Genomic DNA, 24,424 nt, shown 5'->3' with positions numbered 1-24,424 from the left:
TTTCTGAAATCAATGAAACTCTGGCCATGCCTCATATACAATTAACAGATCATCTTTCTTGTAAGTTTCATCCAGGAACTATATTAGAAGGTCCAAACTGTTACTATCCAGCTGACAGGCATCCATCTCAAAATGCTTTACTTCTGAGTTGAGTTCTAGTAATAAGTGACAATGCCAAGGCCATACCTTATTTTCTCTTTGAAAGAGTTGTAACCCATGTCCCCACAGCCACTTCATTCTTCTACCAGTCATAAGGCTCAGACTTCACTTCATTCTTCTACCAATTGTATGGCTCAGACTCTAGGGAATATCGGAGGTAATCGTACCCAGGCAATTTAAACTTGCTTTTTGCCGCTTTTCACAATGGTGACTAGTTTCTTTGCTGTTACTATGAATGTTTGGATACTGTGTCTGTGTGGGTCTCACCCCCACAACCCAAAGATGTGCAGTGTAGGTGGATTGGCCACGCTTAATTGCCCCTTAATTGAAAAAAAATGAATTGTGTACTTTAAATTTTTTTTTTTAAATGAATGTTTGGATAGGCACACCTTCATAGGAATTTCCCAGACAATCCATAACACAGGGATGTGAAGGTGGTTATTGTTTTTTTTTCTCTGTACAACTTCATAATGTAGTCGGGTTTGCTGGAAAATGCCTGTAGTCTTCATTTTAAATTGCTGAACCATGTCCATTCCTTTAGCAACCTAGAACTAGCTTCTCAATTTAGTCTGGAAATGAAGTGCTCCATTCATTCTTTCATGTGGTTCCCAGAAATGCCCTCATGACCCCAGCTGAGACTAACCAATGATTAATGAAGATCTGGCATTATTTCTCTGCTTATACATTCTATTCCTCAAGTTATAAACTCCAAATAACCCTTTTTTAAAAAAAAAACAGCTTTTCAACTTGGGTGCCATTTTGTGTACACATGCACCAATTAGTGTCTCCCCATCTACACTTTCCAAAATCATGCATCACTTGATGCTTTTCAGTTTTGAAATCTATATGCATTCTCTGCTTATTTCACCATTGTGCCTGTCATACAATTGTTTATAGATTTTAGCATACCTTTCAAAGAGCTGGCAAAATTATTATGGACCGAATGGTGTTCTGTTGCATAGTACTGTGATTGTAGTCATTGCAGATGAATAAAGCCACTTGGTCAATATAAGTGACTGTCCATTTTAAATATCAATGTTTTGAGAGATGGGACTGGTAGATGTTTATTTCATGATGACCAAAAACTGAACAGGATGTTTGCCTGCCTGGTTCGCAATAAACTTTACTGTGTCGACTGCGTTTTCTAGGCTTTTAATCTTGCTTGGTGAGTAATGTTTCTGCTGTTACTTCTTGGCTCCTTTGAGTCTTCAGTTCTAATTTTATTCAATTTGCTTGTTGTATGCTCGTGACCCATATTTTTGGCCTATGTGTAATATGGTCTTTGTCTGTGAACCTCACTTGCCATCTGTCTACCTAATTCAGTACTAATCTAGATATGTTTGTTGTATTGTCTGTATTCCATGCTGCCAAGAAACTGGTTGCGTTTTGTGGTTTCTGATACCAAGCCCTTTTTGTAGATGAGAAACGATAGTGGTTTAATTATCTAACACCTGCGCGTAGGTCAGGTCAATCTCATCTTCAACAGTTTTAGTTGACTGATGTAGCTGTGCCTTACTGTAAATTCAGATCAAAATATGATCTATGATCACTAATGCCAGTGCTTTTGGTCATTTTCAAATTCCTGAATGCAGAGTTTTCAGTTGTAAGATTGTTTTAATTGTCAAATAATTCCAGGCATCTGTGTTTGTTTTTGAATTTTCTGTGAGGTGAATCTGATTTCACAAGGCTCAGTAACCTATTGGTCCAAATTATAATGTCCCAAAGAATGGATTTTTTTCACTGTTATTTAACAGTTGTGAAAAGTTGGGTCACTGTCTGTGTGGAGTCTGCACGATCTCCCTGTGTCTGCGTGGTTTCCTCCCACAAGTCCCGAAAGACGTGATGTTAGGTAATTTGAACATTCATGAATTCTCCCACTGTGTACCCGAACATGTGGCGACTAGGGGATTTTCACAGTAACTTCATTGCAGTGTTAATGTAAGCCTACTTGTGACAATAAAGATTATTTTTAAAAAAAATTAATCCAAAGCTATGAGATAGTGAACCAGAGAAAATGCTCAATCACTGACCATGTGAAATGTGATTTAAGATAGATTAGAATTTCATTTTAAAAGGAAGAATTTAAAGTTATATTTAATGTTTTTTTTAATGGGATGTGGCTATTGCTGGCTGGTCCAGCGTTTCTTGCCCATCTCTAATTGCCCTCTGAAATGGCCACTCAATTCCAGGGCAATCGCTTTGCTGTGATTTGGAGTCACAAGTAGGCCAGTCTTTGTAAGGGTGACTGATTTCCTTCCCTAAAGGATATTTGGGAACCAGATCAGTTTTTATGATTTCAGAGGGCAGCACGGTGGCGCAGTGGTAGCACTGCAGTCTCATGGCGCCGAGGGTCAGGTTCAATCCCGGCTCTGGGTCACTGTCCGTGTGGAGTTTGCACATTCTCCCCGTGTTTGCGTGGGTTTTGCCCCCACACCCCAAAGATGTGCAAGGTAGGTGGAATGAACATGCTAAATTGCCCCTTAATTGGAAAAAATGAATTGGGTACTCTAAATTTATTTTTAAAAACAACAATGATTTCAGGGTCATTGTTAGACACTGGAATTCAAATTTTGCCATCTGATGAGGTGGGATTCTTACCTGGGTCCTCTTGCATGTGCCTGAATTACTTTCAAAGGGCTTGTTTTCAAGTAATTAATTTACCGGCAATGCAAGGTTTAATTTAGTTTTTGACTCAGTTTCAGAATTTTACATTATCGCTTACTGTTTTTAGAACTTATTTTATACCTCTGTCTCTTGGCATCCTTCTTTCTGCCTCTGTTGGTCTGTTTGATATCAATGGAAGCAAATGCTTGAGCTCGGCGCGTGTATGGACTAGTGCTCACACGCAGCCTGGTCTCAGCGGCCAATTTGCATGGCCATAATTTGTTGCCAATAAATATATTATTTTTACTCGTGTTGACCACATCTAGGAAGAAACTATTTTAATTGCAAATACAACCATATAGTTGTCAACATTACATACTTATCTCCCTTTACTACAGAAAGTCCATCCGAGTCTGCCAAGCACAACTAAGAGAACTTGTATTTTTAGAATTACAGTTCGTTAGCGAACTTGACTTCTATATCCAAATAGATATGTAATAAAAATTGATTGTATACAGCCAAATGGAGTGCACTGAAAATATTTGTTTTCCTTCAGTTCCTCTTGGTTTTCTTTTATCCAATTCTTATCCCAAAGTGTGATTATAACATCTGTTGCTAAAGGTCCTATATACCTATATAACAAGGTAAGAATTGTTTTGTCACTTTCTCCATGGTAGGTCAATACCACCAAGGTGATGATTGACTTGGAAGAAGAATTTGGTGCTCTGCAGGCCACCTTAGATGACATGAGGGCTAGTATGGTGACTAAGGTCAAGCAAGAACAAGAATACAAAAGTCAAGAGCTCCAGGTAACATAAGTCCACCAAGCTAAACTTTGTAATTTTTTTTCTTGTTTTGGGATTATCTGAATGTCTTTTTGTCTGAATATTTGTGTATTTATGAAACCAAACCTATCACTTCAAACTACTGATATTTTTGTTACCCAAACTTGCAACTGATCTCAATTTAAATGAACCAGAAATGGTTAGTGATTCTGAACTTTGACAACTTTTCTTTCCAATTAATTAATCATTGGTAACAAAGTAATTATCTTGGCCTCTTCTTAGGTTTGAAATCGCTGTCCTTCATAATCCATACACTAGCAGTATTGCCTACCGTGACAATTACTGGAAAACAAATTCATGCTCAATGTTAATAGATAACATTATAAGACAGCGATGCTGCATGTGGTCTCTGCTGTTCATCCTATCAGGCTTATTAGCATTTATGGCACTTTATTCCCCAGTTAAGGGTTCTTCACTCCATCAGATCACTCCTTGGCAAAAGGGTATGGGACAAAATCTCCTTGCAGGAGCAGGGTAAAATAGGCAATGCCAAATGCTCTAACTGCTCAATTTATTTTTCTCAGATTTCTAAGTAATCAAATGAACTAACTCTGAAGGTAAACCTCAAGGTGTTGTGCATACAAAATAATGAAAGTTTTGGTTCTTTGAGCCATATCAATAAAACCAGTCATTCCCTAGATTCTGTATCAATGGAAAGCAGGAAGAAAATAAATGGCTCGAGGACCAAGAACCATCTTGGAATTTTCTTTTTAAATATTTTTATTCTCCTTTTTCACATTTTCTCCCAAATTTACACCCAACAATAAACAATAATCAGTAACGAATGCAATGTAAATCCCCATATCAATAACAACAATCCCATCCTCCCACCAAACCCCCAAACATTAGCCCGCATGTTAACATAAACAAATAACAAAAGGGAATCAGAAATCACCCATAGTCACCATTAACACATACAGTCCCCCTCCAACTCTCCTAACCCCCCCACAATTTTGGATGTAATCCAATTCTCGAAAGTGCATAATGAATAGCGCGCATGAATTGTCGAACCTCTCCATCCTTCCGCTCAGTTCAAACTTGACCTTCTCAAGAGTCAAGATTTCCAGCAGGTCCCCCCGCCACACCAGGGCACAGGGTGGAGAGGTTGACCCCCATCAACGGGATCCGCCTTCGGGCGATCAACGAGGCGAAGGCTACAACATTTGCCTCCGCACCCATTTCCAACCCTGGCTATTCCGACACCCCGAATATGGCCTCCCGAGGGCCCGGGTCCAGTTTCACTTGCACCACTTTAGAGATTACCCTAAAAACCTCCTTCCAGTAATCCTCAAGCTTTGGACAGGACCAAAGCATATGAATGTGATTTGTGGCCCCCCGCGACTTTCACACATATCTTCTGCCCACTAAGAGCTGGCTCATCCTCTCCCTTATGGGGTGTGCTCTATATACCACCTTCAGCTGTGTCAGTCCCAGCCTCGCGCACGAGGTGGAGGCGTTCACCCTCACCAGAACCCCTCCTCCATACCCTCTCCCATCTCTTCCTCCCACCTTGCCTTGATCCCTTCCAGCTATGCCTTCTCCTCTTCCAAAATAGCCCCGTAAACCGCCGACACTGCCCCCTTATCCAGTTCACTTGTCGTCAGCACCTCCTTCAGCAATGTGGAAGCCGTCTCTACGGGGAAGCTCTGATTCTCCTTTCTGGCAAAATCTCGAACCTGCATGTATCTAACTACTTCCCCCTGCTCCAGCCATACTTCGCTGACCATCTTGGAATTTTGCACTTGTTAGGAACAGCACCCTATCTGGACTGTGTCTCATGTGATGCACTGCCTGCATCAAAACAAACAATGCACTTCAATAGCTGTGTCGGCATGTTTTTGCCAACATCCGTCAGACTAAGTGGTTGTGCAAAGTACAACAGTCCATTCATGTTCACTAACTTTCAATTGTTGCATAAAGTGCATGTTGCCAAACATCATGACTGCCAAGCGTGTATAACATTCCAGAGATGCCTCGTAAGGCTCTATTATTAGGCTAGAAACCTGGAGGGCATGAGAGGTTAACGTGGTCAGCACAGAAAGCAGCAAAAGTTAGAAATTTGGTGCAAGAGAACATTCTGTGCAGAGGGGATAAGTGCTGTTTTTGCCTTCAATGCTTGTAATGCTTAGGGCAGCACGGTAGCATTGTGGATAGCACAATTGCTTCACAGCACCAGGGTCCCAGGTTCGATTCCGGCTTGGGTCACTGTCTGTGCGGAGTCTGCACATCCTCCCCGTGTGTGCGTGGGTTTCCTCCGGGTGCTCCAGTTTCCTCCCACAGTCCAAAGATGTGCAGGTTAGGTGGATTGACCATGATAAATTGCCCTTAGTGTTGGGTGGGGTTACCGGGTTATGGGGATAGGGTGGAGGTGTTGACCTTGGGTAGGTGCTCTTTCCAAGAGCCGGTGCAGACTCGATGGGCCGAATGGCCTCCTTCTGCACTGTAAATTCTACGATTTAATAGCTTGTGTAGGCTTGAAGCAGTATTTTTGCATGTTACTGTGTAGATAAAGAAACAGCTAAAATAAAGATGCAAATAATCTACCTTAACGTATGGCAGAGCAGGTTGTGTTTGTACTGCAATTTGTAGAAGTTCGTGCACTGTCATCTGAGGTAGATATCTGTCTCAGATCGCTTTGGCTCACGGTCATTGAGCTTAACTGCGAAGTTGGAGACGGTCAGTCACATAAGAGAGAGGGGGACAATCTCTAAGATTACTCCAGGTTTTGGGGTCACCTCTATAGACGTGCAGGTTCAGAACTGGGTTGGTGTGGCCAATAGTGTATGATGAAAGCGGGACACAAGTAAGTTACAGAAACTGATTCTATCAACAGGTACAGAAACTGATTCTATTCAACAGGTACAATGTACTTGCTGCCTGTGAGGATAAGAATAGATTGTCGGAAAGGCAGCCAGGATTCAAACTAGGGTACCTTGCAGCAGCAAAGGGCGGAAGAGGAGGGATGCGTGAGGGGATTCCATAATTAGGGGACAGATAATATTCTTTGTAAGCAGGACCAGGAGTTCCACTGGTATATTGCCTGTCTGTTGTCAGGGTGAGGAACACTTTGAGCTGGCTTTAAAGCTCAAGAGAGATGGGAGGATTCAATTGTTGTGATCCATGTTGGAACCAGCAACATGAACAGAGCTAGACAAAAGATCTCTGGCGCGATTCTCCATTTCTGAGAGTTGACGCCAATGGAGAATCTGTGGACTTTCACGACAGAAGAATCGGCGCCACGCCTGCACCGATTCTGTTACTATTAAGGGGCTAGTACAGACGCCACGTGGAACACAATCGATTCTAATGAAAAATGGTGCAGGATTCGCCGGGTCCATGATTGACACTCCGGAGGCTGACGAGCTGCAGCCGCATAAACACACTTCACCCCCCACTGTCACATGGATGTACTTTTAAGAAATGGGTGTTTATCAAATAGCTGCAGTGATGTCAGTGTGTGGGTGGAGCTGGGCTGTCTGTCTGTTTTTCACTTTTGTTTTGAGCTGGGAGCTGCAGTGTGTTTTTGGTTTTGTATTCAGAGTTGGAGAGCTGCATTCAAAGCAAGCAGCTGTGTAATGATCTGTTTCTCTACAAGCTAAAGAATGTCTTCGGCTCATTGATGATTTCAAAATAATACCTGTTTCTGTAGAGAATTTAAATCTGACGTCTTTGTTTAAAAAGGTTTTAACTTATGGATGTTGTTTGGGAAGTTATTATTTTTTTTAAAAATATGTTTATTAAGAGTTTTTTAACACAATTTTCAACCACACAAACAAACCCCCTCCACCCCGTAACAAAAAAAGAAAGAAAGCTCGCACAGCAAGACATGAACATGGCAAGTCAATATGATACAGAACTTTGTACATTGGATTCCTCCCGTACATGTCAGTTTTCCGGATCATTCATGTGTTTTCTTGCTCAAATGCCCCCCCCCCCCAAAAAAAACCCTTCCCCCTCCCTCCCTCCTCCCCCCAGGTCCCCCCCTCCCCCCCTGGGTTGCTGTTGCTGCTGTCCGACCTTCATCTAACGCTCCGCGAGATAGTCTAGGAACGGTTGCCACCGCCTGTAGAGCCCCTGCGCAGACCCTCTCAAGGCAAACTTTATCCTCTCCAACTTGATAAACCCTGCCATATCATTTATCCAGGCCTCCACGCTGGGGGGCTTCACCTCTTTCCACATGAACAAGACCTTCGCCGGGCTACTAGGGACGCAAAGGCCACAATACCTCCTCTTTCGCCTCCTGCACTCCCGGCTCGTCCACTACTCCAAATAGTGCTAGCCCCCAGCTTGGCTTGAACCGGACTTTCACCACCTTAGATACTATTCCCGCAACTCCCCTCCAGTGCCGGGCATGACCAAAACATATGGACATGGTTCGCCGGACTTCCTGAGCACCTCCCACATCTGTCCTCCACCCCTACTCAGCCTCGCCCTCCCCGTCATATGCGCTCTGTGCACTACCTTAAACTGTATCAGGCTAAGCCTGGCACACGAAGAAAAGGAATTAACCCTACTTAGGGCATCAGCCCACAGCCCCTCCTCAATCTCCTCCCCCCAGTTCCTCTTCCCATTTACCTTTCAGCTCCTCTACCAAAGCCTCCCCCTCTTCTTTCATCTCCTGGTATATCGCCGACACCTTGCCCACCCCGACCCATATGCCTGAAATCACCCTGTCTTGAATCCCCTGTGCCGGGAGCAGCGGGAATTCCCTCACCTGCCGCCTCACAAACGCCCTCACTTGCATGTACCTGAAGGCGTTTCCCGGGGGTAGTCCAAACTTCTCCAGCGCTCCTAAGCTCGCAAACGTCCCATCGATGAACAGGTCCCCCATTCTTCTAATCCCTGCCCGATGCCAGCTCTGAAACCCCCAGTCCATCCTTCCTGGAACAAACCGATGGTTATCCCTGATCGGGGACCACACCGAGACTCCCATCACACCCCTGTGTCGTCTCCACTGGCCCCAGATCTTTAGCGTTGCCGCCACCACCGGACTCGTGGTGTACCTTGTCGGCGAGAGCGGCAGCGGTGCCGTCACCAGCGCCCCCAGGCTTGTTCCTTTGCAGGACGCCATCTCCAACCTCTTCCATGCCGCCCCCTCTCCCTCCATCACCCACTTACGGATCATCGCTACATTGGCTGCCCAGTAGTAGCCACCCAGATTCAGCAATGCCAACCCTCCTCTATCCCTGCTGCGCTCCAGGAACCCCCTCCTTACCCTCGGGGTCTTGCTCACCCACACAAAACTCATAATGCTCCTGCCTACCCTCTTAAAAAAGGCCTTGGTGATCACGATTGGAAGGCACTGGAACACAAAAAGAAACCTTGGGAGGACCACCATTTTAATCGACTGCACCCTGCCCGCCAGCGAGAGTGGCAACATGTCCCACCTTTTAAAATCCTCCTCCATCTGTTCCACCAGCCGTGTCAAATTAAGTTTGTGCAGTGCCCCTCCAGCTCCTAGCTACCTGAATCCCCAAGTATCGAAAGCTCCTTTCCGCCCTCCTCAACGGTAGGTCATCTATCCCTCTTCCCTGATCCCCCGGATGCACCACAAAGAGCTCACTCTTTCCCACGTTGAGCTTATAGCCCGAAAAGTCTCCAAACTCCCTTAGGATCTGCATTACCTCAACCATCCCCCCCACTGGATCCGCCACATACAGCAACAGGTCGTCTGCGTACAGCGACACTCTATGTTCCTCTCCCCCTCGGACCACCCCCTTCCATTTCCCTGACTCCCTTAAAGCCATGGCCAAAGGTTTAATTGTCAATGCAAACAGCAGAGGGGACAGGGGGCACCCCTGCCTCGTCCCTCGATACAGCCGGAAATACTCCGACCTCCGCCGGTTCGTGACCACACTCGCCACCGGGGCTCTATACAGGAGCTTGACCCAATTAATAAACCCTCCCCCTAACCCAAACCTCCTCAACACATCCCAGAGATACCCCCACTCTACTCGGTCAAAGGCCTTCTCCGCGTCCATGGCTGCCACTATCTCCGCCTCTCCCTCCACCGATGGCATCATTATCACATTTAAGAGCCTTCGCACATTGGTATTTAGCTGCCTACCCTTTACGAATCCCGTCTGGTCCTCGTGAATCACCCCCGGGACACAGTCCTCGATCCTCGTAGCCAACATTTTTGCCAGCAACTTAGCATCTACGTTGAGGAGCGAGATCGGTCTATACGACCCACATTGCAGTGGGTCCTTATCCCGCTTCAAGATCAAAGAGATCGTCGCCTCCGACATTGTCGGGGGCAGGGTCCCCCCCCTCCTTTGCTTCATTGAAGGTCCTTACCAGCAACGGTGCTAACAGATCTACAACCTTCCTATAAAACTCCACCGGGAACCCATCCGGCCCCGGGGTCTTCCCTGCCTGCATGCTCCCCAGTCCTTTAACCAGCTCCTCCACCCCAATTGGCGCCCCCAAACCAGCCACCTCCTGCTCCTCCACCCTCGGGAACCTCAGTTGGTCCAAGAATCGTCGCATCCCCTCTTTTCCCCCTGGGGGCTGGGACCTATGCAGCTCCTCGTAAAAGGCCTTGAATGCCTCATTCACTTTCACCGCACTCTGCACCGTAGTTCCCCTGCCATCCTTGATTCCACCTATTTCCCTCGCTGCCATCCTCTTACGGAGCTGATGTGCCAGCATCCGACTCGCTTTCTCCCCATATTTATATATCGCCCCCTGTGCCTTCCTCCACTGTGCCTCTGCCTTCCCTGTGGTCAACAGGTCAAACTCCGTCTGGAGACTTCGTATCTCCCTGAGTAGTCCCTCATCAGGAGCCTCTGCATATCTCCTGTCCACCCTTAAAATCTCCCCCACTAACCTCTCCCTTTCCCTGCCCTCTCTCTTTACCCTATGAGCCCTGATGGAGATTAACTCTCCCCTGACCACCGCCTTCAGCGCCTCCCATGCTACTCCTACCTGCACCTCCCCGTTGTCGTTGGCCTTCAGATACCTTTCGATGCACCCCTGCACCCTCCCACACACTTCCTCGTCTGCCAGCAGTCCCACATCCAACCGCCACAACGGGCGTTGGTCCCTCTCCTCCCCCAGCTCTAACTCCACCCAATGCGGGGCATGGTCTGAAATGGCTAAGGCAGAATACTCCGTTCCCTCCACTTTCGGGATCAATGCCCTGCCCAGAACAAAAAGATCTATCTGGGAGTAGGCCTTATGTACGTGGGAGAAAAAAGAAAATTCTCTGGCCAAAGGCCTGGCAAATCTCCACGGATCTACTCCCCCCATCTGATCCATAAACCCCCTAAGCACCTTGGCCACAGCCGGCCTCTTCCCCGTCCTAGATCTGGAACGATCTAATGCTGGGTCCAGCACCGTGTTAAAATCCCCACCCATTATCAAGCTCCCTACCTCCAGGTCTGGAATACGCCCCAACATCCGTTTCATGAATCCAGCATCGTCCCAGTTCGGGGCATATACATTCACCAGTACCACCTCCGTCCCCTGCAGCCTACCGCTCACCATCACGTATCGGCCTCCATTGTCCGCTACTATGTTCTTGGCCTCAAACGCCACCCGCTTCACCACCAATATTGCCACCCAGCCCCGAATGGAACACCTGTCCTACCCATCCCTTCCTTAACCTGACCTGATCTACCACCTTCAGATGTGTCTTCTGAAGCATGGCCACGTCTGCCTTCAGTCCCTTTAGATGCGCGAACACTCGGGCCCTCTTAACCGACCCATTTAGGCCTCTCGCATTCCACGTGATCAGCCGGATTGCCCCACCCCCCCCGCGCCGACTAGCCATCTCCTATCTTAGGCCAGTCCCGTGCCCGCGCCTCCTACACCCTCCTGTCCCCCAGACAGGGAACCCCCACCCAGACCATCTCTTCCATGTTCAGTTCCCCCTCAGACAGTGCAGCAGCAACCCTAATGTCCCCCCTCTTCCCCCCCCCCCCCCCCCCCCCCCCGCTTGATCTGCATCTAGCACTTTTGCTCCCCCCATATTACTTCCGTGAGTCAGCTGACTTCTGCTGACCCCGGCTTCCCCCGCCTTCCCGTTGATCTCCCCCGTATGGGAGTCTCTTCCTCCTTACCTTCCTCCATTCCCCCCCCAGCGCGGGAAAAAGCCCACGCTTTCCTCAGCCAACCCCGCCCCCTGTGGCGCAGCTCCTGTTGCAGCCATTGTCCCAGTTCCTCCATCCCCGAGTCTCACCTCCCTCCAGCACCGACACCCACATTTCCCACCATCTCGTCTACAGAAAAAAAAAGAATTTTAGCCAGAACTCTACCCACATCCCCATCCATCATCCCACCCATGAAATATTCTTAGCCCATATCTACAACCCCGTATACAACCAACATCCCCCCCACAACCACAGCCACTCAGTTCGAGTCCAATTTTTCCGTCTGGATAAAGCTCCAAGCCTCTTCTCGCATTTCAAAATAATGGTGTCGGTCCTGATAAGTGACGCACAGTCGCGCAGGCTGCAGCATGCCGAACCTGACTTTTTTTGTGCAGCACCGCCTTAGCCCGGTTGAAGCCAGCTCTCCTCCTTGCCACCTCCGCGCCCCAATCCTGGTAGACTCGGATCACCGCATTCTCCCATCTACTGCTCCGCACCTTCTTGGCCCATCTCCGAACACTTTCTTTGTCCGCGAAGTGATGGAACTTTGCCACTATCGTCCTTGGCAGCTCATCAGCCTTGGGTCTCCTCGCCAGGACCCGGTGAGTCCCTTTCAGCTCCAGGGAAGCTCGGAGTGGCCTCCGCACCCATCAGCGACTGGAGCATCGTACTCACATACGCCCCGGCATCAGCTCCCTTCACTCCTTCGGGGAGACCCAGAATCCGGAGATTCTTCCTCCTCCACCTGTTCTCCAGGACCTCGAGTCTCTTGGTCCACCTCCTGTGCACCCCCTGGTGAGCCTCCATTTTTACCGCCAGGCCCAGGATCTCGTCCTTGTTCACATTTGTTTTATCCCTCACCTCACGAAGCTCCACCGCCTGGGCCTTCTAGGTCTCTTTCAGCCCGTCGATCGCCAACAGCATTGGTGCCAGCACCTCCTTTTTAAGCTCCTCCACACAGCGCTCAAGGAACTCCTGCTGGTCCGGCCCCCATGCTGCTCGATCTCCGCCCTCCGCCATCTTGTTTTTTTTCCCCCTCGTTTTTGCCGCTGCTTCAGAGCCTCTTTCTCCGACGCTCCACCGCTAATTTCCGCCATACAACTTAAGGGGGGACCTTACTTCATCTTCCCACACGGGATTAAATCAAAAAATTTCCGTTGGGGCTCCTCTGGAGAGCCCAAAAATCCGTTATAGCAGGAGCTGCCGAAATGTGCGGCTTAGCTCCGCATCGCTGCAACCGAAAGTCTCGTTTGGGAAGTTATTGAGGGTTATCTATAGAGTACTGTATCTTTTGGGGGGGGTTGTCAGGGTTGGTAGTTGATAAACTGTTTACAGTGTTTATAAAATGTTAACTAGATTCATTGAATAAACATTGTTTTTGTTTAAAAATACATTAGATCTCTGTTGCATCGCACCTGTGAAGTGGGCCCTTATGCTCCCCATAACTAAAATCTGTAAAAGGTTGTGGGTCAGGTGAACTCCATGATATACTTTGGGGTTTTCTAAACCCTGGCCCGTAATACCACACACACTATCCCAGTATCCCAGCCAACAAGACGGCAGCAAGGAGAGAGCACCCCCCCCCCCCCCGAGAAGGCCACACACACCCGCTGGAAGTGGGCAAAGACAGGAGGGGGTCCAACAGACCTGCAGCCCCTCACCATGGCAGAGCAGAGGGCGTGGAAGTGGCCGGCGACCTGGAGGAAAGGGAGGTCGCCAAGGTGGAGTTCGGTATGGTCGAGGAAGGGACACCCCGCTGAGTTGCGGTTCCCCATGACACGTCTGTCAACCCTACATCCCCACGCCACCCTCATCCCCACGCTACCCCCTGGCCCGCGGTCTAAGTATGCATTCCGTCTTGTGTCTTGCAGGACCTGCAGGAGATGTGGTGGTTCCATCTGGCGTCTCCGCCCCCAGCCTGTGCCACAGCTGGAGCCCCCCCCGTGAGCCAGGCAGCGAAGGGAGCAGCTCCAATACCAGCCCTCCATCCATGACTCAGGACATCCAGAGCTTGGGTCGGAGGATGACACTGATTTTCTGTCACAGCTATCTCCAACACCCTCCACTATTCCAGAGACACGCACCTCGGTTGGGCATGTTAGTGAAGAGGCTCCTGGATCACACTCTGGTGACCTGGTATAGCAGGTAGAGGTATGAGCACCCGAGGGGGCGGATGATTGAAGAGCAGGCCGATCCCAGGGACTAGCTGCTGTCCAGACGGGCCTCGGGCTTCTGGAACAGACAGTCCCATCTGTGGAGATGCAGTCACAGAACCAGGGACGACATGTCGGCGTTGCATCCAGTACCTGCAGGCGCAGTTAGAGGAGTCCAACCTTCAGGAGCAGGGGGTGGTGCCACCCAGGCCAACACTGCATGGGTGGCGTCCGCGGTGGAGACATTGGGGGCGACTGTTTCAGCTATGGATCGGCATGCCCAAGGCTTGAGAAATTCTGTACAGGCGCTGGCTGAGGCCCAGGACAAGGTTGCCGCCTCACAGGTAACCCTGTCCAAGAGCCACCTAGAAATTGTAGCGTGCTCTTGAGCATGGCCCAGTCACAGCGGGCCATGGCTGGGAACGTTGGCGGCATTGCACTGGCCAACGAGGCGCAGACACAGAGGCAGATGTCACAGTCACTGGCTGATGTGACACAAACTCAGAAGGTGGTGGCACAGTTGCAGCGTGATGTGGCGCAGTCCCAGACGGAGAGGGTCCATTCCCTGTGCTCCCTAGCCGCTAACATGCAGACTCTGGTCGAGACCAGAGCGGGCCTCCAGCACTGGCAGTGCCAGGTGGCGGGGGAGACTCGGCTGGTAGCTCCCCTCACCACCCCGTCCCATGGAGTAGCCATGGGGCCATTGGGAACCCCGAGGGAGGAGCAGGTGGTGATGGGGCCCGTGCCCGTGACGCCTGCAGGCCCCCGTCCCTGACGCATCAGGTGGGCAGCGGGCAGAACAGTGCGACACCATGCCACCGTGGGCACCCGAGCAGAGGGCCCATCCAGGCTCGGTCCCCTCAGAAGATGCCTGCCAATGGGGATCCAGCCCAGGTCGTTGTGTAGGTATCACAGCAGGCCGCCTCCACTCCTGTTGTATCGTCTGGGGAGCCACCTAGATGCAGCATTAGGGCCCGTATGGTCAGGAAAGTAGACACTAGTTAATATGGCACCGTTGCAGGGCTAGGGCACAAATGTGGCTCTATTTGTTCACAGTAAACACCTGTTACCACTGTTATGACCTGCCTTGGTGCTCTGTCTGATGGGTGTGAGGGGTGGGCTAGTCTGGGCTGGCAGGGGGCGGGGAGGGGGGGGGGGGAGGCAGGAGAATGGTGCAGACCCTGAGGGTGGCCCGTGCTCTTTCCGCCCAGGGCATCCTGATCCAGGGCATCCTGATCCAGGGCATCCTGATCCAGGGCATCCTGATCCAGGGCATCCTGATCCAGGGCATCCTGATCCAGGGCATCCTGATCCAGGGCATCCTGATGGGCTCAATCCACATCGATTTAGAAGTATTGATTTCCCTGGACATATCGGGCCTCCATGACGGCGTGGATGCACCTGTGCACCAAAGTCTGAGAGATCCCGGACAGATCCCCACTGGGCGCCTGGAAGGACCCCGTGGCATAAAAGTTATATTTCAGTGAATGTAAGGAAATGGCAGGGGCGGCATGGTGGTGCAGTGGTTAGCACTGCTGCCTCACGGCGCCAAGGACCATGGTGTGATCCCAACCCCGGGTCACTGCCCGTGTGGAGTTTGCACATTCTCCCCGTGTCTGCATGGGTCTCACCCCTACAACTCAAAGATATGCAGGGTAGCTGGATTGGCCTCACTAAATTGGCCCTTAATTGGAAAAAAAGAATTGGATACTCTTTTTTTTCAAAAAATTTTAAAAGTAAGGAAATGGCAGTCTTCATGAATAATTACTTTGCACAATATTCGCAGAGGTGGAAGATGTCAGCGTGTCAGACATTCCAAAACAACTAATACTGCATCAGACAGGAACTCACCAAAATTGACATAAGTAAATGTATAATAACTGTGTAATGAAGAAAATAATAATAGTGAAGAATGATAATGCCCAGGACCATGATGCTTCCATTCCAGGGCTTTAAAATAAGGTAGGAAGATTGCCAAGGCCCTAACTAAAAGTTTTATTTGTTCAGGAACCATGGGTGGGATTCTCCACTCCCGCGCCGTCGTGAACGCCGTCAAGGTTCACGACGGCACGAAACGGCCCCGATCCCGACCGATTCAGGCCCCGACAATGGGCTAGGATCGGGGCCGCGTCATCTACACGCGCCAGGCCTTGTCGCCGCATAAAGGCGGCGCCACATAGATGACGCGGCCGGCACCGCATAACTGGCGTCACCCACGCATGCGCGGTTTGGCAGGCGCCAACCTGCGCATGCGTGGTTGCCGTCCTCTCTGAGTCCGCCCCGCAAGAAGATGGTGGACGGATCTTGCGGGGCTGCGGAAGGAAGGAGGTCCTCCTTCAGAGAGGACGGCCCGACGATCAGTGGGCACCGATCGCGGGCTATGCCACATTTGAGGTACTCCCCGGTGCAGGATCCCCCCCCCCCCGCAGGCCGCACCCCCAGCGTTCCCGCGCTGTTCCTGACGGCAGTGACCAGGTGTGGACGGCGCCGTGGGGAACCCGCCGTTTTGGCCTGGCCGCTCGGCCCATCCAGGCCTGAGAATAGCGGGTGTGCCGGAGAATCGCCATTGTGGGTGTCTCCGGCGATTCTCCGGCCTGCGGCCTGCGCAACTCGATGGGGCCGTTCCCGCCGCTTGGGAGAATCGCGGGTGGGCGTCGGACCGGCGGCCCAGGAAATTTTGGCGGCCCAGGCGATTCTCCCAACCGGCGCGGGAGTGGAGAATCTCGCCCGATCTCTTTAGATTGACCAACTGCTTATTTACTGTTATTTAAGAAAAGTGAGTGACTAAACCCAAAGTGAGTGACTAACCCAAGGAAATGGATCAGTTAGCATAGAATCTATTGTTGGGAAATTCCGAGGGTCAGTAATTAATTGTACACCTTGAACATATTCTGCAAATCAACATGAGCTAGCATGAATTTGTAGAAGGGTTAATCGGGTATGATGAACCTGTTTGCATTTTTTGAAGAAGTGACTAAAGTAGCGGAAAGGGCAATATCTGCGGATGTTATTTATCAGAACATCCAGGTGGTATTTGATAAAGTCCCTCATATGAAACTGCGAAAGTTGCAGATCATGGAATTTTGATCAAATTATGAAGACCATGGGCGCAATTCTCCCATCGGGAGACTAAGTCCCGACGCCGGAGTGAAAACCCGAGTGTTTCACTCCGGCATCGGAGGACGTTCCCAGCCCCCTATTCTCCTAGCACCCTATTCTCCCACCCCCGGGGGGCTAGGAGCGGCACGCGTCATTTATGCGCGCCGGGCCTTGGCGCCGTGTAAATGACGCAACCGGTGCCGCGTAAATGACGTCACCCGCGCATGCGCGGTTGCCGTCCTCCCCGCGGCCGCCCCGCAAGAAGATGTCGGATGTATCTTGCGGAGGAAAGGAGATCCTCCTTCAGATAGGCCGGCCCGCTGATCGGTGGGCACCGATCGCGGGCCAGACCCATTTTGAGCCCCCCCCCCCGGTGCAGGAACCCCCCTCGCTCCTCCTCTTCCCCCCCCCCCCCCCAGCGTTCCCACACAGTTCCTGCCGGCAGCGACCAGGTGTGGATGGCGCCGGCTGGAACCTGTCGTGTTGGGCAGGCCGCTCGGCCCACCCGGGCCGGCGAATCACCGCTCGCCCATTACCAACGGCAAGCGCCGATTCTCCCAGCGGCCAGCCGTGAATCGCGCCGCGCCGGTTCGGGGGGGCGGGGGGAGGGGGGGAGAATCGCATGCAGACGTCGGGGTGGCGTGGAGGGACCCGCGCGGCGCCCGGGCAATTCGCCCACCCTCCCCACCTGGGGGAGGGAGAATTGCACCCCATGGGTGGGATTTTTTTGCGCCCCTCCCCACCTGTCTAGATGTTTTCCGGTGGCAGCCAATGTCGACACCGCTTTGTGTGGCTCACTCGTTCTGCCATGGGACTGGAAGATCTGCTGGCGCGAAGGGCTGGAAAGTCCTGCCCATACCTGTGGTAGGAAATGGAAGCAAATGGATATCTCATGTGGTGTTGAGTTCTTTACTGTTGGAATTCAGGCCTCATCTATCTAAATCTTGACTATCATGGCCTACCGTGGTTACCGATGACCTGACCTGATTTTCCTTATGTTTAGTGTATGAATGTAATAGGGCTATTATAAGGTCCGGAAAGGAGTCCACACTGAGCTGAACAGGTTGAATCAAAGGAAAAAGGTTTAATGCAACAGAACAAGAGTACAGAGCAGTTACTCTACTACAGAAGCCAGCTCACAGTTCATGGTCCTCCGGTTTTATACAGGATGTAGAAGGGGGTGCTCCGCCCATCATTGAGGGAGTGTGTATTCCCCATAGCCTTTGGGAATATCAATCCTCCAGTCTCATAACAATGACCTGCTTACAGTTTCATTAGTGTCCCATGATCTGCTTAACCCTAGGTTATGACAGGGGCGATTATAATTTGAGGCATTAACTTTCAGCTTGCAAGACAGAAAACGTGGTAAACGTCTCCTTTGGTTATTGTAAGCTCCGAAGTCTGATTGTTTTTGTGTTAAGTGAATCGGTCACTGAGTGTGATTACTTTTGTATAACTGAAATGATGGTGAGTTAGAACTATAGATTTGGGGGTGCAGTGGTTAACACTGCTGCCTTCTGTGCCGAGGACCTGGGTTCGCTCCCGGCCCCGGGTCACTGTCTGTGTGGAGTTTGCACAATCTCCCCGTGTCTGCGTGGGTTCACCCCCACAACCCAAAGATGTCCAGGGTAGGTTGATTGCCCACTCTAAATTGCCCCTTAATTGGAAAAAAAATAATTGGGAACTCTAAGTTTATTTTTTTTAAACTATCGATTTGAATGCTTATTTTTTTTTCTTGACGAGTGTTCTTTTACACTGTCAAAATTTAGAGCTCTTATAGATGAATTTGAGTGCATGTTTCCATTTGCAGTTGATGTTGAATTAAGCCTTCTCTGGTAAGAAAATTGCAACTTTATACTCTTTTGTAATTATATTGAACATGGATGGATGACTTCTGTTAACTTTTTGATTTCAACAGAACCAGTTGACAATATGCAACAATGCTTTGGAAGGTTCAGAGGAACTGCTAGAATATGCAAATCGGACACTGAGCACAGCTGACCCGGAGGCTTTCACTAAGGTATGATTTTGGCTTTACATGGAAGTGGGCAGACAATATTGACCAAATCTTTTTGGCAGAAGAGTTTGGTTTGAAAATTTGTAAGCAGCAGTTTTAAACAGGAGTGGAACATTATTGAGATCAGTAGAAATGACCAATGGGAAGGGCAGCATGTGGTGCAGTGATTAGCACTGGGACTGCGGCGCTGAGGGCCAGGGTTCGAATCGCGGACCTGTGACACTGTCCATGTGGAGTTTGCACATACTCCCCATGTCTGCGTGGGTTTCACCCCCACAACCCAAAGATGTGCAGGTTAGGTGGATTGGCCACGCTAAATTGCCCCTTCATTGGAAAAAAATCCCAAAAATAATTGGGTACTCTAAATTTATTTTGAAAAGAGGGAAAAAAAGAAATGAATAACGGGATGCAACAAAATCATGCAAGAATTTCAGATGCTGTGATTTACGTGTGACACATTCCACCTGTTTAAATGGTGACAACTGTCCAGTGCAGCGTTGGCTCAGCTTACTGCAGTGTGGCATCTGGATTCTCCCCGCCAGTTACCTGCACATGGTAATCTCCAGTGTGCTCTCAGAAAATTAGAGAGTTCAGGCTCTGTTTCTTCACAAGCTCTGAGCAGGGGAGAGCTTTACTTGGGTATCCTCTTTTTAAAAAAAAATACTAGTATGTAGCAGGAGAAACTCAGGAGCATGTTCCCAGTCTCTTTCCCCCTTTGTAAGTGAATAATGCAAGGGTCTGGGGATCTTGGAGGAAAGGGGGGGACAGCTACCAAAATGGAGCTAAGGGAACCTCGGAGATGACTATACCTAGATTGTTGTGCTTCATTGTTGTAGTGCATTCAAAGACTGGTAACTTTTCAACAAATGCAGTACATAGACTTAAATATAAAATGCAGCTGCTATATAAGTATATGTAGAGATAGAGACTACAATAAGAAAATTGTATGCATACCCCTGTAAATTTCACATTGACTTTGAAATGATGCAATTTACCTTTGACTAAATTCTGGAATGTCAGCAAACCTTTTATTACCTGCTAAAGCTTATCTGTGCTGGCTTAATTCCTACTGTTTTTGATATTTAAGACATTTCAGTAAGTTTCTGTACTAACTTTCTGCTTTACAGCTAACGAATTTGAGAATTGCCTGCTTTGGTGGATTTCGGCTTTCTCCTATTGATGTTTGCTGTTCCTCCAATGAAGAAAAACGTTTGGGCATGAGTGCTTAGAACTAGGAATCAGACCAATTGCCTTAAATATCCTCATGCAAACATACTATATTCTGTGGATCCAAAACCTGTTTTGCTCCTCTTCAAATATGAAGAAGTGCTATGTTAAGACAGCTGAGTTAGAACCTGGTGAATGAAAGTTGGACTTTGAATATACCGGAAAAATGGAAATTAGAACAAGATTTGATTCGAAAAAAACTGGATGAGACTTGGAAAGTTAGATCTTTTTATTGGGCGGGGGGGGAGGAAAGAAGAGAGAGAGGAGAGGACATTGCCGTTGTTCAGTGGTTTTGAGGTGTTTGTTTGTAGATTAGAGATGATGGATCACATGCAATAGGTGGGATCTTTTACCAAATGTCTCTATGAAAATAACTCCTGGTTGTCTGCCTGATCCTTTTGGCATTTATGATATATTTACAATCTCACTTCTGTCTCCTCCACTGAAGCTTTCGGGACGTTTACAGCTGAGTAAGAAAATGTAACTGGACAACTGTGGAACGCAATTCTGAAATGAACAGGGATACTCAGTGGACTTTGCCTGTGAAGAATGGACTATGTTTGAGGAGCAAAGCACATCTTTTGTGGATGATCTATAGTTTCCTTTTTGGAGGTGAAAAGAACCTTTCCCTGTTCATCCCTCCATTTTTAAAAATTGAGCAATTATAGACATTGTGGTTTTAAAAATCCATATTTTTATGGGATGTGGGCTTCGCTGGCTAGGCCAGTATTTGTTGCCCAGCCTTAATTGCCCTTGATATGGTGTTGGTGAGCTGCCTTCTTGAACCATTGAAGTCCAGGTACACCCACTGTGCTGTTATGGGGTTCCAGGATTATGACCCGGCGACAGTGAAGGAACGCCGATATATCTCTAAGTTAGGATAGTGCGTGACTTGGAAGGTAACTTCCAGGTGGTAATGTCCCATTTGTCTGCTGTCCTTGTCCTCCTAGATGATAGTGGTCATGGGGTTGGAATGTGCTGCCTAAGGAGCCTTAATGGGTTCCTGCCGTGCATCCTGTAGATGGTACTTGCTTCCACTGTGTGTTGGTGGTGGAGGGAGTAAATGTTTGTGGAAGGGATGCCAATCAAGTGTGCTGCTTTGTCCTGAATAGTGACGAGCTTCTTTAGTGTTGTTCGAGCTGCACCCATCCAGGCATTCCATCACACTCTTGACTTGTGCCTTGTAGATCGTGGACAGGTTTTGGGGCGTCAGGAGGTGAGTTACTTGCTGCAGGATTCCTAACCTCTGGCCTGCCCTTGTAGCCACAGAATTCAAATGGCTAGTTCAGTTTTTAGTTAATAGTAACCTCAAAGATGGAGGATTCAGTGATGGTAATGCCATTGAATGCCAGGGTGATGGTTTGATCCTCTTATTGGAGATGGTCACTGCCTAGCTCTTGTATGGTGCAAATGTTCAGCACTGTAGCACAGTGGATAGCATTGTGGCTTCACAGCGCCAGAGTCCCTGGTTCGATTCCTCACTGGGTCACTGCCTGTGAAGTCTGCACGTTGTCCCCGCGTCTGCGTGGGTTTCCTCCGGGTGCTCCAGTTTCTTCCCACAGTACAAAGACGTGCTGGTTAGGTGGATTGGCCATGATAAATTGCCCTTAGTGACCAAAAAGGTTAGGAGGGATTATTGGGTTATGGGTATAGGGTGGAAGTGAGGGTTTAAGTGGGTCGGTGCAGACTCGGTGGGCTGAATGGCCTCCTTCTGCACTGTATGTTCTATGTTATTTGCCACTTGTCAGCCAAAGCCTGGATATTGTCCAGGTCTTGCTGCATTTTCGCGTGAACTGCTCCAGGGCCTGAGGCGTCGTGAATGATGCTGAACATTGTACAATCATCAGCGAACCTCCCTGGATCTGACCTTGTGTTGGAAGGAAGGTCATTGATGAAGCAGCTGAAGATGGTTGGGCCTAAGACACTTCCATGAGGAACTCCTGCAGTAATGTCCTGGACTGAGATGACTGACCTCCAGCAACCACAATTATCTTCGTGCTAGGTATAACACCAACAAGCAAATACTTTTCCTGATTCCCATTGACGCCAGTTTTGCTAAGGCTCCTTGATGCCATACTCAATCCTATGCTGCCTTGGTGTCAAGGACAGTCACTCTTCCTCACCTCGAGTTTAGCTCTTTTGTCCATGTTTGAACCAAGGCTGTTATGAGGTCAGGAGCTGAGTGACCCTGGTGAAACCCAAACTGAGCATCAGTAAGCAGGTTATTGTTAAGTAAGTGCTACTTGAAAGCACTGTTGATGACCCCTTCCATCACTTTACTGATGATTACTGATAGGGCGGTAATTGGCCAGGTTGGATTTGTCCTTTTTGTGTACAGGACATACCTGGGTAATTTTCCACATTGCCAGGTAGCTGTCAATGTTATAGCTGTACTGAAACTTGGCTAGGAGCGCAGCAAGTTCTGGAGCATAAGCCTTCAATACCATAGGTGGAATATTGCCAGGGCCCATAGCCTTTGCAGTATCCAATACCGTTATATCCAATTTCTTGATATCATGTGGGGGGAATCAAATTGCCTGAAAACTGGCATCTGTGATGCTGGGGACCTCCAGAGGAGACCTCGATGGATCATCCACTTGACACGTCTGGCTGAAGATTATTGTGAATGCTTCAGCTTTGTCTTTTGCACTGATGTGCTGGGCATCTCCATCATTGAGGATGGGGATATTTTGGAACATCCTCCTCCAGTGAGTTGTTTAATCGTCCACCATCATTCATGACTGGATGAGGCAGGATAGCAGAGCTTAGATGGTTGTGGGATTGCTTAACTCTGCCTATCAAATGCAGCTTATGTTGTTTGGTATTCAAGTAGTTCTGTGTTGTAGCTTCATCAGGTTGACCTCATTTTTTGGTATACGTGTTGTTGCTCCTGGAATGCCCTCCTGCACTCTTCATTGAAACCAAGTTTATCCCCTGGCTTGGTGGTAATGGTAGATTGGAGAAATGCCTAGCCATGAGGTTACAGGTTGTGGCTGTGTACAATTCTGCTGCTGATGGCCCACAGCATCTTATGGCTGTCCAGTCTGGAGTTACTAGAACCCGTTCTGAATCTATCCCATTTAGCACCATGGTAATGCCACACAATACGATGAAGTGTACTCTCAATGTGAAGACGGGGCTTTGTCTTTACAAGAACTGTGCAGTGGAGCAGCACGGTGGCACAGTAGTTAGGACTGCTGCCTCACGGCACCGAGGTCCCAGGTAGGTGGATTGGCCACGCTAATTGCCCCTTAATTGGAAAAAATGAATTGGGTACTCTTAAATTTTTTAATTTTATTTTTAAAGAACGGTGTGATGGTCACTCCTACCGATACTGTCATGGATAGATGTATCTGCAATATGTTTTTCCCTCTTGGTTCTCTCACCACCTGTCACAGTTTAGCAGCACTGTCCTTTAGGACTCAGCCAGCTCAGTTAATAGTGATGCTACTGAGCCACTCTTGGCAATGGACATTGACGTCCCCACCCACAGTGCCTGCTGTACCCTTGCCACCCTCAGTGCTTCCTCCAAGTGGTTGTCTACATAGAGGAGTACTGATTCATCAGCTGACAGTGGATAGTATGTGGTAATCAACAGGAGGTTTCCTTGCCCATGTTTGACCTGAAGTCATGAGACTTCATGAGTCTGGAGTTAATTTTGAGAACTGTCAGCGCAACCACTGTGCCGCCACCTCTGCTGGGTCTGTCCTACGGGTGGGACAGGACATACCCAGGGATGTTGATAGTGGTGTTTTACGATAATACCCTACAGTGCAGAAGAAGGCCATTCAGCCCATTGAGTCTGCACTGACCCCCCCGAAAGAGCACTCCACCCATGCCCGCTTACTCACTCCACTGCCCTATCCCTGTAACCCCATGGCCAATCCACCTAACCTGCACATCTTTGGACTATGGAAAGAAACCGGAGCATCTGGAGGAAACCCACGTGGACACTGGGAGAACGTGCAAACGGTCACTCAAGTACAGCCAAAGCAATGGAACTTGAAACACTAGTTCAGGGATAGTAACAATTTGTTGCTGAATTATAGAAATTAACTTTGGGTAACTGCACATTTGAGTTTCTCCATATTTTGGAATCTGTTGCAGGGGATGTTCTAATAGATGTTGAGTGCCATATTGCGCTGCTGCTTGACACAAAGCATGCTGGAGATGGCTAGATGTGGTAAAGGATTATTGTATTCTTAGACATGGAATTTAGATTCACCT

General features: G+C 48.8%; 1 protein-coding gene across 3 annotated transcripts in view; it reads left to right on the top strand.

Moving 5' to 3' along the window:
• Positions 1–24,424, top strand: part of fsd1l (fibronectin type III and SPRY domain containing 1-like) — a 139,531-nt gene that overhangs the window by 33,127 nt on the left and 81,980 nt on the right. For all 3 annotated transcript variants that reach the window (XM_072516969.1, XM_072516968.1, XM_072516970.1), the window contains exons 3-4: positions 3,441–3,572; positions 18,872–18,973. In XM_072516969.1, the coding sequence (XP_072373070.1) occupies positions 3,441–3,572; positions 18,872–18,973 (234 nt within the window). The remainder of the gene's footprint in view (positions 1–3,440; positions 3,573–18,871; positions 18,974–24,424) is intronic.

Source organism: Scyliorhinus torazame, chromosome 9 (genome assembly GCF_047496885.1).
Source record: "Scyliorhinus torazame isolate Kashiwa2021f chromosome 9, sScyTor2.1, whole genome shotgun sequence".
Classification (NCBI taxonomy): Eukaryota; Metazoa; Chordata; class Chondrichthyes; order Carcharhiniformes; family Scyliorhinidae; genus Scyliorhinus; species Scyliorhinus torazame.
Note: the sequence above shows the minus strand (reverse complement) of the source record. Positions and strands in the feature narration are given on the sequence as shown.